Below are 24,625 nucleotides of genomic sequence, written 5' to 3'. Positions count from 1 at the left end.
TTTTTTTATATATTTTTAGAGTAACGCTATTAAACTAAATTAAATTAAAATATAATTTGTTGCAAAATTGTAACTTCGTCAAAACTGATTTTTTTTTAAATTATCTTGAAAATTACAGGAATTCCTCCAATTTATGTTTTTTATCGATTTATCCATTGACAATATAGTGACGTTTCGCGGACAGTAAATATCGACCATATTAGTTAAAATTTTGCTTAAATTTTATTAATAGAGTCAACTGGATCTGAAGGCAAAGCTATATAAAGTGGAAGCTATGTAATAATTTAATAATATAGAAAATTGCCGCATTATACTTTTTTTTATTATGAATCACAATTAATTTCATTGGAACCTATTGTAAAATTTTGTTTTTTTTTTTTACGTTTTGGAGGATAGTTGAATAGATTTTCAAATTATTACGTATGTCATGTTACGAAAGAAATTTGAATAGAGACAGCTTGCTATCGGCCATTTAAATCGAGATCTCCATAGAATAAATAATGAAAAACTATTCGTGAAAAATTATTGCAATTCCCACAGCTCATCCTTGGTTGCGGTTTTAAATACTACCGTGACGGATCACAATATGGTTACTCTACACATCTCGCAGGGATTGAAGACATCTAAGTTACTAAAATATAAAACTATTATTGATTATGAGAATGCTTACAATTCACTGATAACCGCAGACGTACTTTGTCTTAACATATTCAAAGATCCAGAATGTTATGCTGTGGCGCTAATTGATATGATAAAAACTATTCTCAGTAAACACTCCCGTGTTGTATCCATCTCATCCAACAAAAGAATTAATAAGCCGTGGATCACAATAGGTGCTCTGCGCTGTATTAGGTTAAGAAATCTAATGCAAATTAAACTTAGGACAAATCCGCACAATGAAATTTTAAAAATAACTTTTAAGCGTTATCGTAACTTTTGTTCAAATTTAATTCATAAACTAAAAAGACAATATCATAAAAACAAAATAAATAAATATCTTAAACAGCCAAGAAAACTATGGTCTACTATTGATTACATTGCCCAATATAAACAAGAAAAAACCACAAACACCAATTTACTGGCAGTACGAACCACTCCACAAGAGTCAGTAAATCATGTGAACAAGTATTTTGTCAGTATTGGACAAAGCTTGGCAGAGGTCATCTATAGTTCAAAACAATTTCAAAACACATCCGTGATTTCACAGAGCCAATATTCCACCGTATCATCTTTTGTTCTGCTTGACACCGATCCCACAGAAGTGGACAGAATACTAATTGGTCTTGATTCAAACAGCGCCCCGGGTTGGGACGGTATTTCAACCAAATTTTTGAAGATGGCTAGAGCATTTATAGTCCCGTTGATCTGCTCGCTGGCTAATTTATGCTTTCAAAAGGGTATATTCCCTAAAGTACTTAAGCGGTCTATAGTGACTCCTGTGTTTAAGGGTGGGGATAAAACCGACGTTAATAACTATAGGCCTATATCAGTTCTGACTTCTATCTCTAAGATTGTGGAAAAACTCTTGAATAATCGACTGATGGGATACCTGAACAAGTTTAATATCTTATCCAGCTCACAATACGGTTTTAGGAAGGGGCTCTCTACACAAGATGCCATTTTAGCACTTACATCTCTTATTGTTCAAGAAGTAGATAAGAGTAACAAATGTCTCGCAGTCTTCCTAGACTTAAAAAAGGCTTTCGACACGGTCTCTGTAGTCACACTTGTACGCCGACTGGAGCAAATAGGTATAAGAGATAAAGCTCTTAGTCTATTCAAGAGCTATCTTGGGGATAGAAAGCAAATGGTCAGGATTGGAGAACACCTAAGTAGTGAAGAATGTGTCACTTACGGTATACCGCAAGGAAGCGTCCTCGGGCCAACGCTCTTTCTAATTTACATAAACGACCTATGTAAGCTTCAGGACATTGGAGGGAATATTTTTTCCTATGCTGATGACACTGCCATCGTGTTTACTGGCAAGTCTTGGCTAGACGTAAAAAATAAGGCAGAAACCGGTTTAGCAAAAATATCAAAGTGGTTGTGTGATAATTTATTAACATTAAACATACAAAAGACAAGCTATATATGCTTCACAAAGTATGCAAATACACAACCTACTCTTGATTTCTCCCTAAAGATTCATAATTGTCAACAAGACAACTCTACTCCTAACATTTGTCACTGTCCCACCTTGCAGAAAGTTATAAGCACAAAGTACCTTGGGATTATGTTGGACCAAAGGCTGTGTTGGACTGCTCACATTGAACTCCTGATGACTCGTATCAGAAAACTAATACGGGTCTTCAAATCACTCAGGCATGTGATGGATAAGGAATTATTGAAGAGAATTTACATTGCACTTGTGCAGACTGTTATTACTTACTGCATCCCGATCTGGGGTGGCTCTGCAAAGTCCCATTTCCTTAGTTTAGAAAGAGCCCAAAGAGCTCTCATTAAGGTGATGTACTTTAAGTCATACAGATTTCCAACAAGTGTCTTATATAAAATGAGCGGTATATTGTCTGTGCGAAAACTCTATATTCTAAACCTAATCTTAAAGTGTCATGGAACTATGTATTTTGATAAAAATAAATTAAGGAAACGACGAAATGATCGTGTTGCCCCAATATGTAAAGTACGCTCGAGTTTCGCAAAACGACAATATGGTTTCCAATCGGCTACTTTATACAATAAAATAAATCGCTTCCTTCGCATATATTCTATGAAAAACTATTCATGCAAGAAGATTTTGACTAATTGGCTAGATAAACTTTCTTATATAGAAACTGAAACATTACTTTCGTAATATTATTCCCTATTTTACACACAATGCACAGATAAATATAACCTATTAATATATAGAACAGGACATGTACGAAAAACCCTCTCATACCTCATGTTCGCACACACACACACACTCACACTCACCCACACACACACACACACACACACACGTACACACTCACACACACGCACTCACACACACACACGTATACGGCCCCCTTATTTGTCTTCTGTTATATATTAACTATTCTCTAAGCTTAAATGTATCAAACGGAGAAGCGAGTCATTCCCAACACAAGTATCTTTGATTACTTACTGGGAAGTCTCAGCGACTCAACTTGTTAAGAAAACTATGAGAATAAAGCTATTTTTATTTTTTTTTTTTTTTTACCTTGGATATTTTATATCACCATTGGTTTTTGTTGTTAAAAATCACAAATTCTAAGGATGTAGTCATGACGATGACGATAACGGAGAGATGACAATAGAGAAGAATATATGTATAGATTTTGTCCAATACTGGTCACATAAATGTAGTCTTCATTAATACAATAAAATGAATTGACTTTCTTAACAAGCCAATATTTTGCTAAATGCTAACTCTTAGAATATAAAAATTGGAGTTTCGATTGAGTTAGCCAAAAGAAGTGTAAGATTCAGTTGTTGAAATACTAAAAAGATATAGGTGTACTGTACTGTGTATGCGTGCCAAACAGTTAGTTAAATAATTGAGTTATAGTACTCTATGAGAATATGTGCGAGTATTCAATTTGCTGCCATTATATAATTTTTGTATGTGTCTTTCCATAAACGGCCTAGTTGTTATAGATATTATTTATTTAAAAAATATATTTAAGAGTCGCATCTGTAAAAAAAAATAGGTTAACAAAAAGTAACGCCTTGTAATTAAATATAAGTTAAATTACGAAAATGTTGCTTTCACTTTTATTATACGAAATTGTAATAGTTATAGGTAAGTATTATAATTATAATTTGACATTTGAGAAATGATCAAAAAATCTGTGTGTGAGTGTGTGTAGCGATAAAAAAAAATATTTTGGCGTTATATTATATAATAAGTTTAATTGCTTGTAAAACGAGACACATAAAATAATGGACGTGGTTATAGATGAAGCGCACAAAAGAAGGTTAAGTAAGTCAATTGCAATAATTTGAACCTAAATTTGAATCGTAGCAAATATAATTGAGGATATAAAAAGATTGCTCCTTTTCTGACATTGTCTATTTACCATATTTACCTACATATAGGTACATTCCAATTCATCAATTGTAAAACATAATTTTATTTTAAAGATTGCAAAATGCCATTTAAGCCTCTTTTTGTTTAGATTACGTACTCTACTTGATATAAAACTACATACTTTCTTACGTAGTTGTATTGAGTTCTATAGGCATGCAGGTTAATATTTTTAGTTGAATGTCAAATCAAATGTATGAATATTTATTTTTAAAGAAAATGTTGAAAAATTTACATAAGCTTGCTTATGTATAGGTAATAGATACAGAAACAAAATCGCACAATTACCACACTAAGGAGACCAAAGATTGACCTCATTCCAAAAGAAAAGTTAAATATTTTTGAGATTGCAAAAATCAACCGTAAGTACCATATTATGTATACATAAATGGAATAAAATAGATATAATCACATTCTGAACCTTAATAATTGTACCTATATTTAAGAATGTTATGATTTAATTGAAAATAGGTACTAACCTACATGTAACAATATAAATGGCGCACAGTGTTATGATGACGGAGAAAACTGACACTAGCCAATCCCGCGCATGTAAGTAAGTTGTAAGCAAATCCTAACTTTGAAGTTAGGATGTCTGTCTGTCATCAATTCATAAGAGGTTGTCACGTCAAAAACTCTAAAAGTGTGGTACTCGCTCGTACGTGACGCGAGGTAGTTGCGAGCGTGACTCTTGTGTGTCCGTGATTCTTCCAAGCATCATAACACGTTGCGCTTGTAATATGAACTACAGAATAGAAATCACAGAAAACATGTTAACATATTATTAAATCAATATCTTAAGAACTAAAGTACGCAATTTTAGTTTGGCGTTATAACACAACATCAGCAAGTTACATCTAACGTCGCTTCTTTTTTTTCCGTTTGTCTCTATCACCTACCAGGACATAAATAATGTTAAAAAATCTTATAGAATTCGTAGTAAAGCGAAAGAAAAATGTTATAATTTTATATATTATAGAATTTTGGGCAGCATATAGAAAACATAGTAAATTAGAAAAAGAACATAAATAATGCTTAATGTACATAGTATTTCCCTATACTTACTGTATTTTGTAAAAATATGTTTTTATTAAGTGAAGATTAGGTCGAACTTAGAATAATATATGAGCAATGTGGGATGCGATTTTAAAACGTAATGTTTGTCTATGTTATTTGTAAGAATAAATTTAGATAAGTTAACAATGTCTTTTAGACAACTTCGATGACGTTGTCGATTATGTTCTGCAATGTGATATTGTTTCGCTGCGTGGCAGTTTTGTATACTCTACCATTAATTTTATGTGACTTTACCCATAAATAATTACTATTTTCTTCGCCAAACTAGTCAAATACTTCATAAAGTCATATAGAGGCAATGTTAGAATTATTATAGTAGATTTATTAATACTAAGATTTTAAAATTAAATTGTATTTCTCATCAATAATAATTTATCCTTCATGTGTATTTTCATATATCTTCGACGTACAATTTAGAATTGTTGTAAAATCACTTCGCTTCTCCAAATTTAACTTAAGCTCATATAATATACGAGTATAAGAAAATATAAAAGAAAAAAAAATAATTTTAGAAAAGAATTTGAAGTAAGTTTTAATATTAAGAAATAAAGAATGTTGTGACTCAAGTGACCATTATATTATAGACAAGTAGATACAAAATTTAAACCATACAATATTATTCAGAGTTAATCCTACGACGACGTACAATCCTACATCTAAGTACATAAGTATTCAATATGGACTATTGACAATTTCAGCGATTTTTTTTAGTCAAATGCCCACGTGATATAAAACGATAAGTCGTCTACGAGTTGTATGTAGTAGTAAATGGGCATTATCCATTAAAATGGTAACTTTCAAAAAGTTTAGCCTATTTCTTTAAATGTTCGATAAATTCCAGACCACCAGAGTAATTTAAAAATAATATTGACGTTAAAGTACTGTCACTCACTTCGATGATCGTCATAGCACGCAGTATTAGAAAAACAATGCCTAAGAGTTAAAAATGTTAATATATAAGAATAATTCCATTATCTTGTTATAAAGGCAAATTGTGAGGAACAGTAAGCATAAGCCTTACACTTAGTGTAGGTATATTACTTAAAAGATGATACAGTATACTTAATATGTAATATTGATTTGTTGTTAAGTTTCGCAAGATGCGTTTCAAAGAAGTATAGAAAATTTGATATTTGATGTCATATTAAATACATCGTTGAATTGACTTGTTACATTAATTATTACGATGGTTTCATTTAACGCTAGTTACTGTTGCAAGTAGTTCTTCGAAAATAGTATTTATATTGTAATTTTTACATGATTTTAGCCCATATGATATTACTAATTTTAGTAGGAAATATAAATTGATCTCTAAAACAGTTTAGATTTTTCAATAGAAACACCTGCATCACTTATCTACTTATTCGTAAGCAGCTACCATCTCGTAACTAGACCAAAGATCGGTTTTTATTAAAATAGACAATTTATATACCAAATACATAATTTGTATATATAATATATTAATTATATTATTTCGTTATATCAATAAGTTACATTACATGAATAAGTTGTATTCCACGGATTTCTACAAGACTCCGTACGCTCTTCCATCTATTCTGTTTGTGTTATATACTCCAAGTATAAAACTGTTAAATATTTTTTTTAGTACTATTATAGTATAACATTATGTATGTACAAATAACTGCTGAGATGACTATTGTGACAGCTGACTCCCGGTGATGCATACGGTTACCTTTGTTACCTACTGTTATACTAAATATTGTTACTTACCTTGTCTATGTAACATTAGATAAAATATCATGACGAGCTTAGAATTGTTGCTAATTTCATTAGTGAAGAGAAGCTTCATGATATATAGGTTCATATTTTACTTTTTATTGTTTGGTTTTCTTTTTGTTATTTAGGCGCATCACACGCTGTAGGGATGTCGAATGTATTATTTGAGATGTGGTGTGTGTATTAGGGCTGAAGATGCCACAAGTTTCAAATTATACGTACAAACGTATTTGTAGATTGGTTAACTAATAAAGATAACAACAATACATTATTTTTTTATTTTTATTTATCACCTGGATTACAGAATTTCACTAATACTTATTAATTTGGTGCGGCGTGGTGTGATTCTGATGGTATACGCATTGGTAATCGCTTCGAAGCATTTCCAGGATGGCGTGGCGATGGCATTTCCAGGATGTTATCACTAAATACTGATCTGTTTTCCCTGAGATATTTACACTAATGGCTAATGGACAAGAAAATCAAAAAATATCATAATTTCATAATTTACAGGAAGTTTCCAGAAACTGTAGGTAATATATGTTAAAATAGTGGATCCTTCGAAAATGCATTCTTTAATAATGTTACAAGATTGTGACGTTACGCTAGTTATTAGTTCTAGAAGTAATTTTAAAAGAATCGATAAAGCATAGAGAAACATATTTAGTACTAAATATCAGGTAATTTGAGATCGTTTTTTACAGTACGGAGGTCTGTCGTGGCGCAGAAGCACAAAGTATGACTGTAAACGCGACTGGTTGTGGGTTCCCCACTCAAAGAAATAAATATATTTATTTCAATTAACATTTTCGTTTATTCACTCTGGTTTCGAAGAAAAGCGCAGCGTTGATCCGCCACTCAATACGGAATGCCTAATGAATTCTGCATTCGGACTTAACACAAAAGTTCCCTCGCCTACCCTGGTGTGAGCGTGAAGCTAATATTTACAGTATGATCGACGAGTCGTAGTTGTTGGGGTGTATTTGATTATCCAAAACTGAGAGTATTTGGTATTCACTCTCCATTACAGTAGGTGTAAAGGACCACCACCACCACCTGTTTTCTGAATATTTTGAAAACAATTTCATCATAAATTATAAGCTATTTATTTAGAAAACATATAAAAATAGGATATAAACTGGCACTTTTTCAAAACTGTTCAACCACCACAAGAGGTGATATTTTATAAGTTTCCCAAAATAATATTTTTCTTTCCAATAACACTTTAAAAATGTCACAATATTGTATTTGCTCTGTCAAAGTAAGGTATCCTGTTCACTTCTTCTTTAAATCTTTTAGTACATTTTCATTCATAACAATCTGTAAATAAAAAAAATAACATAAAATTCCCGCAACTCTTCTAAAAAAATGTTCTGTTTAGAAATTATTAAAGTTTATTTCATTTCCACTTATTGGATGCAAGTTTTATAAATATAAATTCTCAGCAGCAACAAACTGGCTAAATATTTGTGAAGCAAGTTTTACCCTTATAAGGTGTTTTACATTTACATGTAAATATTTTGTATTTTCAATCAGAGCAAAGACAAGGTTGGCATTGTTCATCTAAATTATGTCTCCCGAAACTAATGTAAGTAAGTAGGGATTGTAATGACTCCAAATAAGTCCTAGGCCAACAACATTTGACCCAAGCCTGTGCCTGAAAACAAAATAAATTTAGGTAATGAACTTCAAAATATAGAACTGTTACATATAGGTTATTTTGCAAAAACATTATTAATTCTCTTCTGAAATTACTTTTATTGACCCTAAGAGTCATGTGAACTGAATGCATGCATGTTTTTAGTATTTACTGCTCTCTAATATTCACACTTTACGTTATTGATTTTTAGTTAAATGTGGAAGATCTGTGTGTGATCTGTTGACAGCTACAAAATTTCAAACCAAATACTGGCTACCAAATAAATAACGTAATTATAACGCTTGAAGGTACTCGCAATAAAGTAATTTTACGTAATATTTATACACTTACTTGGTAATATTTAGCTTTTCTGTCTTAGGAAATCTGTGAAACAAGACATGTTTTACTTCTTCTTCGTCTTCAAAGATACTTTACAAATTCATGATATCAATCAAAACAATAACAATCAACCGCTATGTTAGTTGACGTAAATAGCAGTGTTGCCATTGGCAGAAAGTTATAAGTTAAAGTTATATTTGAATATAACAAAATTATTCGAAAAATAAACCTTGAATATTTTATGTGGGAAACGATATTAATATTATATTCGTCCATTTTATTGCTCTTTTTTTGTCTAATATTCCTCAACGGATAAATTTAATTCGTTACAATTAAGAAAAGCATGCATTGTTCATTCCGCTTTTAGCAACAAAGTAAGACGTGTTCGACGTACACGTATAGTATTGATAGCGTTGAAGCATTGTTTGTGTTTAATAAAGAATATAAGTATTTACCACTCATATAATTTAATTGTTTACTATGTCGAGAAGTCTTGGTACAATAATATATACATATAATGGTAATTGAGGGTCAAAAGTAACGTAAAATGTTGCAAGGGTAAGAATCTGCCAATGAACCTTAAAATTACCAGTTGCCAGTACTACGAATTATAATTAATTTTATTTGAATTTTTGGTGTCTCATTAAGCACCAAACATGCGGACATCCAAACGTTAGCTATGTGTGCAAGTAAAACTTTTAGTATTGGAGTTAATCGGCCATGATTACATGGAATAACAAGATCGTTGTTGCCATTGACAAATATAACAATATATACAAAAAAGTAACATGTGGAAAATTAAATTAATATTATAAAAGTCGTAACTCTGATATTAATTTGATATTAATTTCAGCTTAACATATCCGATACTCGATCTTGAAATAAGCAGTCTAAAGATACATAAAAACAGACGAACAACGAAATAATATAAGTATAAAGTTTTTTTTGTACGTAACTCAAAAAAAAATACAATGTGAACGTCGAAAGCCTCGAAATTGAAAATGTTGATAAAATTAATTTATTTTAATAAAATTTACAATACTTTGGTTAGATATTTGCATTTTAACTTTTGTTGGCAACACTGCTTACGGTTACAAATTCAAAATGTCTCTTCTTTTTCGGTGTACCTGTCGTCTTACGTGTATTCATTAGGCGCGGAACTGAACTTAAATTAACTGAAATAGTGCTTTTGTGTTGTTTATAAAAAACATTTAAGTAATCCAGCTACGTAATAAATAATTATCATCATATCATATTGACTTTAGACTATTGAAATACTACTACTATTGAAAACTATTGAAAAAGTTTTCGCATCCTGTGGAAATACAACGGAACGAAAAAAGAACATTGAGGTAATTAATTATATTATTTATTTATCACGCTGCATTCTCTCTCTTTTTTTGAAGTCAGTCAAAAATGAGAATATCTTCTTTTTGAAGTTGATTCAAAAAGAAATGCAACGATGAGTACGTTTACAATAAAGTTAGGCTTACCCACATTTGAAGTTATAATACAAGATCGGATTCTATTTTATTTTTATAAGATGTTTCTTTAATTTAGTCTTAAAATCAAAAAATTTCTATGTTTTTATATCTTGAGGTAATTTATCGTAATTTGAGCTCCTTCATAAATAATAGATTTTTAATAATAGATTTGGTTCCTGTTTTTGGTGGGTAAGTATAAATTATTTGCACTATTAAGTGATCTATTTCCTATTTGTCCGCTTGTAAATTGTTTTGTACAATTTACGAATAAGAATACATGAGGCCGTCGTGGCGCACCGGCACAAGGGTGCGACTGTATCGCGACGGTTGTGGGTTCGATTCCCACTCGAGGAAGTGAAATATTTATTTACGTTTATATTTCCATTTCTTCGCTCTGGTGTCGATGCAAAGCGCGGCGTTGAGTTCCGCCACTTAACACACAATGCCTCCAGAATTCGGCAGAAAGTGGGGAACGGAGTGCCTTAACACTGTGTTCCCTCTGCCTACACTGCTGTGTGCGGGATACAGCGTGAAGATGATTTATTTATTTTGTTTTATTTATTTTAAGAATACATGTGTTAATATAAATGTGTTAGTATAAATTGCATCTATTTGTAATCGTTTATTAATTAATAATAATTAAAAATAATTTTAGAAGCGACTAGACATTTATAGATATTATTTTATTTCTAGATATTATTTCAACTAGATAAGTTACATTTGAATGAACTAATGAGTAATATATTGTATAGCACAGACTACGAGGCAGACAACGATAGTTACCACGCAACGAACCAAGTAGGGAGGATAATTTAGATTTAATATTTTCTATATGTTAACTTTCACCGAACCATCCTTGAAGTGTACCTATCCTTTCAAATAAAAAAAGTCATTGGAATCGGTTGGTGTGATATTTAGTCATTCGACCATTTGTTATTTACAACTTATGTGATTTTCTCATAGATACTATTCACCAAATTATCCTTGAACTGTATCTTTTCAAATAAATAAGAATCATCGAAATTGGTTGGCGTGACATTGAGTTATTCGTCCATTTGTCGCGCACATAGGTACCGAATGCAAATTTAAGACTTATGTGATTAAGCTAATGCTACAATATCCAACAACCTTATTATAATTTCTAATTACTAAGACTGTTTGTTTTACTTGGCACCGACTTGAAAATTATAAACGCGATTTACTTGTATATAATTATAATCTAGTACTAATTTAATTACGTAAAATCTGCTAAGTTACAATTTTTAAAGTTTCAATTCAATCAAATATATGAGGTTATGAGTTAATAGATGAAATTTAAGAGAAAAACTTTATTTTCTCCTTTCTAGAGCGTTTAAATAAAAGCTTTTTCTAAAAATGATTTTTTGCTTTTAATTTACTTATTTAGAAGATTAAATGTCGTGACTTGACTGAAAGGTTACGATTGTAGGTTCTAATTATTTTTGAAGTTTATTAATATGTGTTTTAATTATCATTATTCTCTTAGTGCTTATAATCTTGTGGTGTGTGGTAAGTGCTTGTAATAGTTTATTTGAAGAAAGAATATTTTGAATTTGAATAAACACATAAATATGAAGTGAGAGCCAAGTAATGCGTCGTTCCCGAATTCACCGACATAAGATCTATTGAGATGCAGAGTTTTTTTGCAAATTAATCGATAGAATTACACAAAAAATACATAAAGGTTTACGTAATTACGCAAAAAATCTTGAAAGTATATTGCTATTTATATTTAATTATTTATTTATGTCTTTCAAATTGAAAAATACGGTTTATTACTAGCAAATAAAAATAACTTAACGAAACATATAACTGTTCATTGTGTAACTTAAAAAAATGTTCGGTTTTATGTAAATAAATATAGCTGAAATAGCATTTATTGCTTTAGCTTTAGCTTAATTAAAATTTTATTTTTTTAAATAATTCATTTCAGAAAATTAATGAAACAAGTTCAGAATCAAGTGAACCATTTGATTTTCCCATTACGAACATCGACATGGAAGAATCTGTAAAAAAGTCTAGCATAACTACTTTGGGTGGCGAAAAATCAATTAAGCATCGAGAAACTCGACGTGGCAAAACACTAAATAAAATCAACAATATTCAAAATAACCAAATTGAAACTGAAAATGATAGTAATTTCAAAATTAAAACTATTATTACTAGAGCAAAGGCAAAAAAGAATCATTTGAAATCGAATCAAACTAAGTTAGAAGAAGCGGAAAATGTTAATAAGGACACTTCCAAACCTAAAACTATTATGACTAGGGCAAAAACAAAAAAGCATAATTTCAAATCTAGCCCAATTTTAGAAGACCAGTGTATGAGAGGTACTGTAGCAGAAGTGCTAAACACTTCTCTAGTGAACGAAAAATCAATTAAGCATCGAAAAACTCAACGTAACAAAACACTAAATAAAGTGAACAATAAGACTGAAAATATTAATAAGGACACTTCCAAACCTAAAACTATTATGACTAGGGCAAAAACAAAAAAGCATAATTTCAAATCTAGCCCAATTTTAGAAGACCAGTGTATGAGAGGTACTGTAGCAGAAGTGCTAAACACTTCTCTAGTGATCGAAGAACCACAGGATAATATAACTGAAGTAGAACCAGTTATAAAGGAACTGAAAATGGAAACTATCATTGATGAAGTAAAAAAAAATATAAAAAAAGATCGATCGCTAAAGAAAATAATTAAAAAGAAAAATGATAACGTTGAAAAACATAGCGATCAGGATTCAGAAAGCCCTTTACCAGTTCTGATCGTGGAAAAGGCACAAGTACATAGAGAGGTGGACGATTCAGTTAAATCTGTTTTACATACAATGCAAAATTTAACAAATAATAGAAGCCCTCCTAAATTGAATATTATCGATTACTTTAACAAAATCAATCTACAAACTAATAATAAACAAAACAAAAGTGCGATGACTAAAAAAAATAATAAATCTAAAGCGAAAAAAGATAAGACACAAACATTATCAAATGATTCAAGATATATTAATAAAAATAAATCGAAAACTAAAGCCTGCTCTGGCTCTAAAAGCATCTCTAAAAGAACATTATCCACAATTTCAGAAGAGACGAAACGACGAGAGAGAGAGTATACTTCGGATGGAACAATACCTACTACAGGACAGTCACCTATCACAGCGCGGGGTGACCTTGAAGGCGCACCCCCTAACACAGAACAATTAAACCAACCAATAACACCTAGAAATCTAGATGTAGAATATCTAAATCCATCTACGCAGGATTTTTTCGAAAATCTACAACTAACACTAAATGCACTATATATTGAAGATATTGGTTCTGTAATCAGTTCTAATATACAAGATTGGCTTAGGCGAAACAATCGCGAAAAACCCACGGGTGAGATTAGTTTTGTTTTTTTTGCATAAAACACTGTTTTTATAGTATTTGCCTTATTAAATCCATTGGTCTGAGTTCAATTCCGGAAGAGATATATATATACAGTGGAAGAGGAAGCGCTTCTTTTATTGAAACTGCATATAGGGTAATATATTTCAAACCCACACCTAAGAAATTAATCAAGGTACCTCAACAGTTTGGACGTAGGATTTTTTTTTCATTTCACGATTTTTATCCATACCTGTATTTCGTGTGACGCACACATACGTGTGCGACGTTTCCGATTTGACAGGTAAGTGTGTGCGTGCCTATGTTGTACTTTACAAATGGCGTTTTATTTTAAAATGATAATTTTATTATTTATTTTGTTTGAAAAAATAACATTTTTATTTTTGGGAATTATTTTTTTTCCAAATTATATTAGGCTTTTATAGAGTAGTTAAAACTGTGGTTTCATTTAAAGTGGTGCTGTTTTTTTCGAAATTTCGATTTATTACTATTATTCGAAAATTACTCGTAGAAAATCAGTCGGTAGTCTATCTAGGTAGTTTCAATCTAGATGAAATGCTAAAAGTGACTATTATATTTATTTTCAGAAGGATGAATATCAAATTATAGAAAATACATGAATACAAAATCCCGATACATTTAAAGTAAATTCATTTGCTCAATCTTCAGAGATAAACTTATACATATACCGTCACGGACTTTTTAAAACAATATTTTTGTAAAACATTGTTTTTGTGTGTCATGAGGTTGAGACGGCGCTTAAATTAGCGGTTTGGCCCTGATTGCGTAACAGACAGAGTTACTTTCGAATTTGTAATATAAATATGGATTAACACTGTGTGTGTAACACTGATTTGGCTCATTAGGAAACCTAAAGTTTGTCAACATCTATTGTAAAATGATAATCGCAGCGGCACATTGTCTCACTGGAAACGTAACGGTTGTGGGTTCAATTCCCGCTCGACGAGTGAGATTGGCAAAGAGTGTTACACTCCGTTCCCCACATTAGACAATTTAATGTATGTGTGCCAAAACAACGAAAAAATATTTATTATGTTTTTTTAATATTTTGCTATTACCTTTATAGATTTGAAAAACACTACGAACAACTAATAAAAAATTTTGAACAAAATGCTGAAGAGCTGCTGCTTGACGAATGCCAATAGAAGAAGGCAATGCTGACGCTACTGGAAGACGATTTACAAATTGTATCGAAACTAACTGAAAATAAAAAATAAAAGTTTTTAATTATTAAAATGTTTCATCGTTTTAGAAAATTTAATTTTTTTTATGGTTCCTAAAAGTTGAATTAGAATTTGAATAAATATTATTTTCATATTTTTTGTTTTATTGAGGCTAGTAGTGGCGCAGGGGCACAGTATGATTGTAAAATTGATTTGTACGCAAATGTAATATAGATTTTAAATTTAAATCAGACAGTTCAAGAGACATCATTAAGACATTTATGTACTTAGATATCAAAAAACATCAGACCTATGGGGTATTTCTGTCAAATTAATTAATTATATAATAGATGCTGTTGCTCCTCACTTCACATTTATAATAATTGTATTGAGTATGGTGTGTTTCCTGACCTAATGAAATTTAGTAAAGTCATACCTATATTTAAAAGGGGTAGTATATCTGATCCCAATAATTTTCGACCCATTTCTGTACTACCCTCTCTTAGTAAGATTTTCGGAAAACTATCCTAAATAAAATTTTAGTGCATTTTAGCACACATAATCTTATGCACGACAAACAGTATGGTCGTTCAACTACAGATGCTGATAGGTCTTATAAAGAACATATGTAAGGCTTGGGAGGGATCACAGGATGCTCTTGACATGTTCTTTGATTTGTCCAAAGCCTTTGATTGCCTACAGCACTCAACATTGGCCGTGAAGCTACACTACTACGGCATAAGAGAAAGTGCACTCAATCTTCTGACCTCTTATTTAGCTGACAGAGTTCAGATCGTTGTGCATGGCAAAAAATCTTCTGGTTCAGTAATCAGCATGGGGGTCCCACGAGGGTCTTCTAGAGCTAGAGCAAAAGAAATAGTATCGCTATTTGCAGTGTGCGCCATCTATATAAAAAGATAACCGGGTAACACCAGAGGAGCTACAGGTGTGTTGCCGGCCTTAGAGGTGGAGATAGACGCGCAGGTAGGCCATACCATAGCTGCGTAACATGTGAACGGAAGTTCCTACGAAACCACACAGTAGTGGAGTGTCACGTCACAATTAAGTAGCCAAGATGACTTGCTCTTTAATATGGTCCTGTGGAATTAAAGATGCCTTACTATAGGCACAATCCCACGTCAGTTGTGCTTTGTTCAGCTGTGCTTTGCTCTACTAGGACCAGTCTATTCTTTCCGATTACCTGAATATACCTGATATTCTCTTCAAGGAATGAAACAAAGTGACATGGAAGTGAAAGTAGGTGACTTGAATGTGAATTGGTAGATGATGCAGTGCTCATAGCAGGCTTTAGTTATCACTCTGGAAGAAGTATGTGAAACTAATGGTCTAAGCCTGAATACGAATAAGACAAAGGTTCTGGTATTTGAAAGAATTGAAGAAAAGACGGAATACAAGATCAGTGTAAATGGTATGATATTAGAACAAGTGAATGAAGTGGTATATTTGGGAAGTATGTTAAGAGATGGCGGATACGAGATGATGACAATCTCGCAAAGGCCATAAAGAAAAAATTATCTTAATATTTGGACTTAGCTCATGAGAATACTGCCATGTGGGATGTCAATGCGACTATCATTGTGCCGATAGAGGTTTTAATTAACGGTTTAATAGCGAAAAACCTCGACCAACATCTTAAAAGGCTATCGCTTAGCTGTCAGATCAAGAACCGGATGCAGAAGACAATTTTACTTGAAACCGCGTGTAGTGTGAGGAGGTTCCTCTCTCTGGACCAGCGATGGCTTTTACCCTTGCCTAACCCCTGTTTATGACATACTTATACAGATGGGCGCATTTAGAGATATTTTCTGAGGGGGACCTGGACTCAGCAACACAGCTTTGAACAGATATGTTCGTTCAGATCTTGTTTTTTTTCTTTTTTAATTTTTAGGGCAATATTTTTTTGTATAAATTCTAGGTTATATAAATTTGGGTTATATAAGTTTTGTATAATTTGTGGGTGGTGGGGTATTCCCACCGCACCCTGTCGATACTTTTCATATTTAAACCTCACATCTAACATCTAACACACACATCTGTTAACATTTAAACCTTTTCTCTTCTTCAATTAACATCGCCTTATTGTTTCTTCTCTAAAAAAAAACGTTTGACTTTCAGGTGAAAATTATAGTGGGCCCAGATGCGGTCCGAATCTCCGTCAAGCCACCGGGAGGTTCTACGGATGTTAATAAATAATTCAAAAAGAATGTCCGTACAATCAATGTTTTGACATCAAGATATCAAGACAAATAAACTTAATCAAGTATTATTGTTAATATCGATGTATTGAAATATCCATTCTATCGGCGTTGTAAGAAATTTGAAGTCTTAATCGAATTTTGAAATTGTTGTACCAACCATCTGTGTGTATTTTAATATTAAGAATTAAGCATAGAGCGTTAATATTATTAAATATTGCTAATTGTCCAAAGATATCCAGCGAAATACTGTCGCTGTTACCAAAGCATTTTTGTCAGAAGAAAATAAATAGTATATTTATTATTTAGGACGTGATATTGAGGGAAGTATCATATTAGTGTCATATATGTACATACATATATATATCTGTGCTACAAATATAGGTGATTTAAAAAAAATATTATATTATTAGTATTATTCAGGCGAAAAAATATTTGAGGATTCATTCTACGATTGCTGCAATTAAATTGTCCATACTGACACTTTGCTTATTGCAAAAGAAACTTTTTCTAGTCAAATAGACAGAGATTAGTGCATTACAAAATAACTGCCTAAAAACAACGATTTATTAGAATAGTTCGAATATGCTGTATCAACTATTAATATGAACCGCATTTTTTGGAAAAACATAAAAATGTGAAGATTCTAATCCCGTTTATTTTTTTATATATTTTTAGAGTAACGCTATTAAACTAAATTAAATTAAAATATAATTTGTTGCAAAATTGTAACTTCGTCAAAACTGATTTTTTTTTAAATTATCTTGAAAATTACAGGAATTCCTCCAATTTATGTTTTTTATCGATTTATCCATTGACAATATAGTGACGTTTCGCGGACAGTAAATATCGACCATATTAGTTAAAATTTTGCTTAAATTTTATTAATAGAGTCAACTGGATCTGAAGGCAAAGCTATATAAAGTGGAAGCTATGTAATAATTTAATAATATAGAAAATTGCCGCATTATACTTTTTTTTATTATGAATCACAATTAATTTCATTGGAACCTATTGTAAAATTTTGTTTTTTTTTTTTACGTTTTGGAGGATAGTTGAATAGATTTTCAAATTATTACGTATGTCATGTTACGAAAGAAATTTGAATAGAGACAGCTTGCTATCGGCCATTTAAATCGAGATCTCCATAGAATAAATAATGAAAAACTATTCGTGAAAAATTATTGCAGTTACCTTGGATATTTTATATCACCATTGGTTTTTGTTGTTAAAAATCACAAATTCTAAGGATGTAGTCATGACGATGACGATAACGGAGAGATGACAATAGAGAAGAATATATGTATAGATTTTGTCCAATACTGGTCACATAAATGTAGTCTTCATTAATACAATAAAATGAATTGACTTTCTTAACAAGCCAATATTTTGCTAAATGCTAACTCTTAGAATATAAAAATTGGAGTTTCGATTGAGTTAGCCAAAAGAAGTGTAAGATTCAGTTGTTGAAATACTAAAAAGATATAGGTGTACTGTACTGTGTATGCGTGCCAAACAGTTAGTTAAATAATTGAGTTATAGTACTCTATGAGAATATGTGCGAGTATTCAATTTGCTGCCATTATATAATTTTTGTATGTGTCTTTCCATAAACGGCCTAGTTGTTATAGATATTATTTATTTAAAAAATATATTTAAGAGTCGCATCTGTAAAAAAAAATAGGTTAACAAAAAGTAACGCCTTGTAATTAAATATAAGTTAAATTACGAAAATGTTGCTTTCACTTTTATTATACGAAATTGTAATAGTTATAGGTAAGTATTATAATTATAATTTGACATTTGAGAAATGATCAAAAAATCTGTGTGTGAGTGTGTGTAGCGATAAAAAAAAATATTTTGTCGTTATATTATATAATAAGTTTAATTGCTTGTAAAACGAGACACATAAAATAATGGACGTGGTTATAGATGAAGCGCACAAAAGAAGGTTAAGTAAGTCAATTGTGTAATGATTTTATATAAATAGTTTTTATATTTACGATAATTTGTTATAGAAAAATGTAAATCAACCTCTTTATTTAATAAAAAGATATATTTGAAAATTTATACATAGAACTAGCGCGACGCTTGATGTGTTGAAAATTCTGATGCGCATTATTAGATTTGGAGCTGAAGAGGAAAGTGGTCCTCTAGAATAAAATATTGTATTATAATTTAATATATACATTGTACAAGCCTAATGGTATCTAGCCCTGGAAGAAGTATAAGTTCTGTAAAAGTCCTGAGATATAAATTGTAGAAGCCTAATGTTATTTAGCCCTGGAAGAAATATAAGTTCTGTAAAAGCCTCGAGGTGTTTTATTTCATCACAGTTCAGAAGTGGGATCAGATCCAGCCCCAAAGTGAGGTACGTACAACAAAAACATGGAAATCAAGTTTTCCACTGCTAGCTTTTGTAAATATTATTGATCGGAGAGCTTTTGATTGAAAATTTAGTCACTTTAAGAGTTATTATGCATTTTATTAGAATAGTATGAAGATAAAGTATATTTTATAGAATAGTGTGATGATGAAGTATATTTTGTAGAATAGTGTGATGATGAAGTATATTTTATTAGAATAGTATGAAGATAAAGTATATTTTATAGAATAGTATAAAGATTGATACACGGCTAAGGATGCCGTAGATGAATTAGTGGTCAGCGTGCCACAGAAGAATGGTTAGAATACCATAGATGAATTAGTGGTCAGCGTGCCACAGAAGAATGGTTAGAATACCATAGATGAATTAACGGTCAGCGTGCCGTAGATGAATTATCGGTCAGCGTGCCGAAGATTGATGATTGATATTATGTATTTAGAGTAAGAGCCTGCTTGCTCGAGGCTGGTGGTGGCCTCGGTATGTCGGGCGTAGTAGTAAAGTAAAACATTAAGTAAGCGCCTGCTCGTGACTGATGATTGCGGCAGTCAGGCATAGTGTGTAGTAGTCTTTGTAAGTAATGTATGCTTAAATTATTATGTTTGTTTATTAATATTGATTATTTTAGTATTTTTTTTTTTCTCTTTTGATTGATTCTGATTTATTTATTGACATTTTGACGATCCATTTTAAATATTTTTTGAATGACATTTAAAAGAGAATACTTTTGAATTGATAATTTATAAATACACCAATTAATTTATTAAGATTATTAGTTTTTAATGACATTTGTTGCATTAATTTGAGGGAAATGGAGTCGGATGCTGAGACGCACCCTAGAGGAACCACCCAGTGGAATGATGGCAATGACAAACAAAAAAAAAAGGGAATTTATCGAAAATGCAAAACTTCGAGATCTTCGCGGCCGTAGGAGTGATTTACATCTTCTGATGAGCGGTTCATCTGATGTGATAAAGCGCTTCGGTGACATAAAGACAAGCAAAGGAACTTTTTACTGGTATACAAAAGCAATGTTTAGATTTATAAATTTCTGTATAATAGATAAGAATTAAAGTTAAACTTTAGTTACTGGTATTATAAAAGTTAATAGATCACATTTAAATGTAATTCCGCAGTTTGTGTGACATATAGAAAATTGGCTTACATAAGTAAATGAGTGTATAAATTTTGCTCGTTTGTTTATAATGGGTCTTGTGAGGAAATAATTCGTATCTACAAAAAGTTTAATAAAGTGCTTTGAGCGAAATTATGATCAGTTTCTCAAAGAAATGAAAGCTAATACTAGACAATAAAAAAAATATACATCAATATTTCTGTAATAAATTACCCTTAGCTTTACTTTTAGATCTGGTTAAAACGAAAGAAAAAAGCTATTTTCTGTATTAGGATACTCGATAAACCTATTAGAAATGTAAAAAAACCAGAAGATTTATTGATTTATCTCAGATATCATGCATTAAAAGTAGAAAATTAGTCTCACTCGGGTATCGGGTCAGGATTAGGATCAGGATCAGGATCAGGTACCGTCAGTGTCATAAATATTATAGGTCATAACAGTGTTAGTTTGGTCTGTTAGTTCAAAATTTTATGTATTGAAAGATATATATTTTTTATGTATCAATTATTGTGGCAACAAATATATTAAACAAGATAAATAGAAACACGATAACAAAGTCACAGCATTAGGTTCTGCCACCAGTGTAGTACCACCTACAAGTTTCGACATTTTTTATTTCCAGTATATAGTTATATATCGGGTTGGGGTGATTGGAATAAATTAATTAAATTTGTTTCTATGTACATAAGAGTTTATTAGCATACACACGTTACAATTTTATTATTAGCATAATTACAATATGTACAGACGTTGCAAGTTATGTGTAAATTAGAGAAACGACAGTCACAATTAATTATTCATCTCACTTTGTTGTCTTTTAGGGTTATCCAGTCTGCTTTGATTTATAGCAATTATTATTTTCTTACGTTGGTTTTGTATTCACACGTATTCAGTATTTTATTCTTTGTACGAGGCTGTCAATTAATTATAGACATCTGTCGGGGGTCATAAAAATGAAACGCTATGTTTAAAAAGGTAGTCTTTACATATATTTTTCTCCAGTTCCAAAATATATTATTTAGTACAAAATGTATATTTATGTATTCTGCCATTTTCTTTATGGTAGCGAATTGAAACGCACCTAGAGCGAGTGTCAATATCTGCATTTCTTAAGCTCATAAATTTAATAAACATGTAAACTAAGACTAGTAAACTTGTTAGTTTCTCTTCACCTCTCTTGGACCTCTGTCCAGGGGTTTACTTACCTTTTGAAAATTCATCTGATGACTAGGCAGGCGTTAGTGCTCTAGTTGTAGATGAGATTTTACTGCATTAAAATATGGCGTTCCGCGTTTGTTGCTTACCTTGTCTTAGTCAAATTTGTCACGAAGATAGATGTTTACTCTCTTACGAACTCGAAACTTTAACAATTGGTAGCTCGTAAAAGATCGCAATTTGTTTGCTGGTAACTGTAAATAATAATAACTGCTACGTACGTAGTTATTTAAACGCGATTTTGTTCCCCTTATGACAACATGGTGGTCACAATTTAGTGTATTTTCGTTCTGGGACCGCATCGTCAACGTAGACTTAGAAACAATGTTTATACGTTGAAAATTACATTTTTAGCCGATTCAATAAGTTATTTTGCAGCAATTTTGTCTTACAAACGTGCTTCATATTAACATAACGTTTTTATTCATAAACCAATTCTAGTCATAAAGCGTAAATGGGCAATAAAGATTTCTAAATTTATTTATAAAAATTAAAGTATCTCAAAAGAAATATTTTTTAGGAAATTACTAGGGAAGTTACATAGGACTAAAAAAATAGTTTTTGTAGCATTGTGTATACGTTAAGAAATAATACGGAAAATTATTTTTTATCTATATAAATCATAGTTTTTAAAATTTGATTTAGCCGTCGAAATTACTCGTCCTTGATATATATATATATGTATTTTTTTACCTAAATTCAGTAAATTTCAATTGCAAAAATTTGAGGAATTTTCGGAATCGGTTCTTTAACGAGTAAATTTTACAACGCAAAGAATACTTGATGGTTTAAATGACTTTTATGTAAATATAGTTCAACAGATGATCGTTTCGAATATTTCAGCCACAGCTAACTCTCCTTGCATGTCGTTCCGTGGCATGGTTAGGGATTGCTGTGTTTAGGTCGGTCTTGAATAGTTCAGGGAACATGTTGTTCTACTTAATTAAAATTGGAATTCTCATATTGGATGATTTTAAAATAAAAAAATAACTTTGTAAAATCGTTATAGTGTTTCTCATGAGGTTATTCTTTACATTACATAAGAATTTATTTACTACTAGTGGGCCCGTCCGGGGCTACGCCCGCCTGAAATAGAAATATTAATAAAGGAATTGAAAACTAAAGATTCAGTCAGTTCAGTAAAACACTTGTATAAAATAACTGTTACGGCAATTAGCAAATTTGTCGAACTAAATACTTTAAATTGGCATAACTTTTATTTTTTTTTTTTGTTTATGAACCGATTGTAATAAAATAAACCCTATATGTTTTCGGGAGCTTCCCAGAACCCAATAGTGAAAACCGCATTTAAATCGGTTAAGTCGATTCTAAGATAACAAACGCACAGACAAACGGACAAATAAATAAAAATTCAAAAATAATTGTTTTGGGTTCTATTAGGTTAATAACGTTTTTTTAAAAAAATATTTTTCAAGTCAAGACCGAACCTCTTACGATTTTATTATGAGTATGTATGTGAAGTAATTGTTATAACTCAACTGCAAAATTGTTATTATATATATTTATTTTTGATGATGCCAATAGCTCGACGCTGTATTCCTATCGAATGTAACGTTCTCAATCCAAACATTATATTAGCCCAGCTAGATGCACACTACTTGGCTCTGTAATATCGTTGATCCTTACTTTCTGAACGTACTGTTATGGATTTTTTTTTACATACTTATCAACATACATCTATTGTGTTAATTAAAATTGCTTAATAATATTTCCTAGGTATCCTTACACCTAGACCTAGACCTAGACATATTTAAGTTTTTGTATCCTTTTCTTTACAAATTAACGTGACCGTATTTATATATATTTGTTGACATTAGAAATTATATTTTATTATAATTAATAATTCTATACAATATAATAGGATATATTACGTATGTGTATAAGGATATAAAGCAGCGGTAGGCTACCGATTGACATACACTTCCGAGTGCACCTTAAGGTAGCCTGGCAGAGATCGCTTAGAGCGATAAGGCCGCCTGCTGTGCATTTTCTTATGTTAAGCATTTTCTTTTACTTCTCTTTATTTGATGATGGACAAAGTATTTCGTAGGATATTTGTAATTATAGCGAGTATCATTACAGGAGTTTCAAATATAAATACGCTATGCTTATTATTTTATATATTTAGAAGTGAAATTAAAGTTCAATAACGAAACTGACAGATAATAATAGGTAACAGCAAGAAAATAAACTTAATAATGTAGGTAAAGAGTGCAATATACGCAGAGATAAACAAGCATGTAGCCAGTGGACATAATATTTATATTTGTGTGTATGATTATTGATATTACTTTGAGTTGAAACTAAACTTTATATATATTACATATTCCTTTACTTGCTCAACTTTTATTACTAAAATGTTTAAAGTGTTCATAATCTCAGGATATGCGTACAGACAAACGCAAGGAGACATAAACCGACCAAACCGACAGACATTTTAACAAAACATCTTTTATTTATTGATAGATTTTCTAGTATTTTTTCCACGCAGCGATAAGTTACAATTTCGTTATATGTACATATGGTTAAATTTCTGAGAGAACTCCAAAAGTCTTCTGGTCTCAAAAGTAATTATTTTTTGTAAATTATATGTTAAGTCTAGTATCTATTGCGCATTTTGTTATAATATGATTGTACTAGCTCCATAAGACGCAATGGCTTAATTAGTTGTATTTGTTGAAACTAGTGATGTCAAGTAGGCTGCGGCAATATCAATACATATATTATTTGTAATCGACCG

General features: G+C 31.1%; 1 protein-coding gene and 1 long non-coding RNA gene across 3 annotated transcripts; one reads left to right on the top strand and one right to left on the bottom strand.

Moving 5' to 3' along the window:
• Nucleotides 1-6,615: 6,615 nt before the first annotated feature.
• LOC146526976 (uncharacterized) lies at nt 6,616-9,011 on the bottom strand. Its single transcript, XR_014879245.1, has 4 exons — nt 8,853-9,011; nt 8,348-8,519; nt 6,828-8,182; nt 6,616-6,795 (listed from the first exon to the last, which is right to left on the bottom strand). It is a non-coding gene; the product is annotated as an uncharacterized LOC146526976 (long non-coding RNA).
• Nucleotides 9,012-9,898: 887 nt separating this feature from the next.
• LOC146526975 (uncharacterized) lies at nt 9,899-15,066 on the top strand. Of its 2 annotated transcripts, XM_085205765.1 has the most exons (3): nt 9,913-10,192; nt 12,276-13,719; nt 14,816-15,066. In XM_085205765.1, the coding sequence occupies exons 2-3, from the start codon at nt 12,339-12,341 to the stop codon at nt 14,839-14,841; spliced, it is 1,407 nt and encodes a 468-aa protein (XP_085061891.1). In that variant the 5' UTR covers nt 9,913-10,192; nt 12,276-12,338; the 3' UTR covers nt 14,842-15,066. The 2 variants fall into 2 exon arrangements, 1 of the variants encoding a protein (XP_085061891.1); XR_014879240.1 differs by lacking the exon at nt 12,276-13,719 and having other exon boundaries at nt 9,899-10,192.
• The last annotated feature ends 9,559 nt before the right edge of the window (nt 15,067-24,625 follow it).

The sequence above is a fragment of the Heliconius melpomene genome, chromosome 21, assembly GCF_056956725.1.
Source record: "Heliconius melpomene rosina isolate 202511_hmr_F chromosome 21, ASM5695672v1, whole genome shotgun sequence".
Taxonomy (NCBI): domain Eukaryota; kingdom Metazoa; phylum Arthropoda; class Insecta; order Lepidoptera; family Nymphalidae; genus Heliconius; species Heliconius melpomene.
The sequence above is the reverse complement of the archived record's forward strand: the minus strand, read 5'-3'. Positions and strand labels throughout refer to the sequence as shown.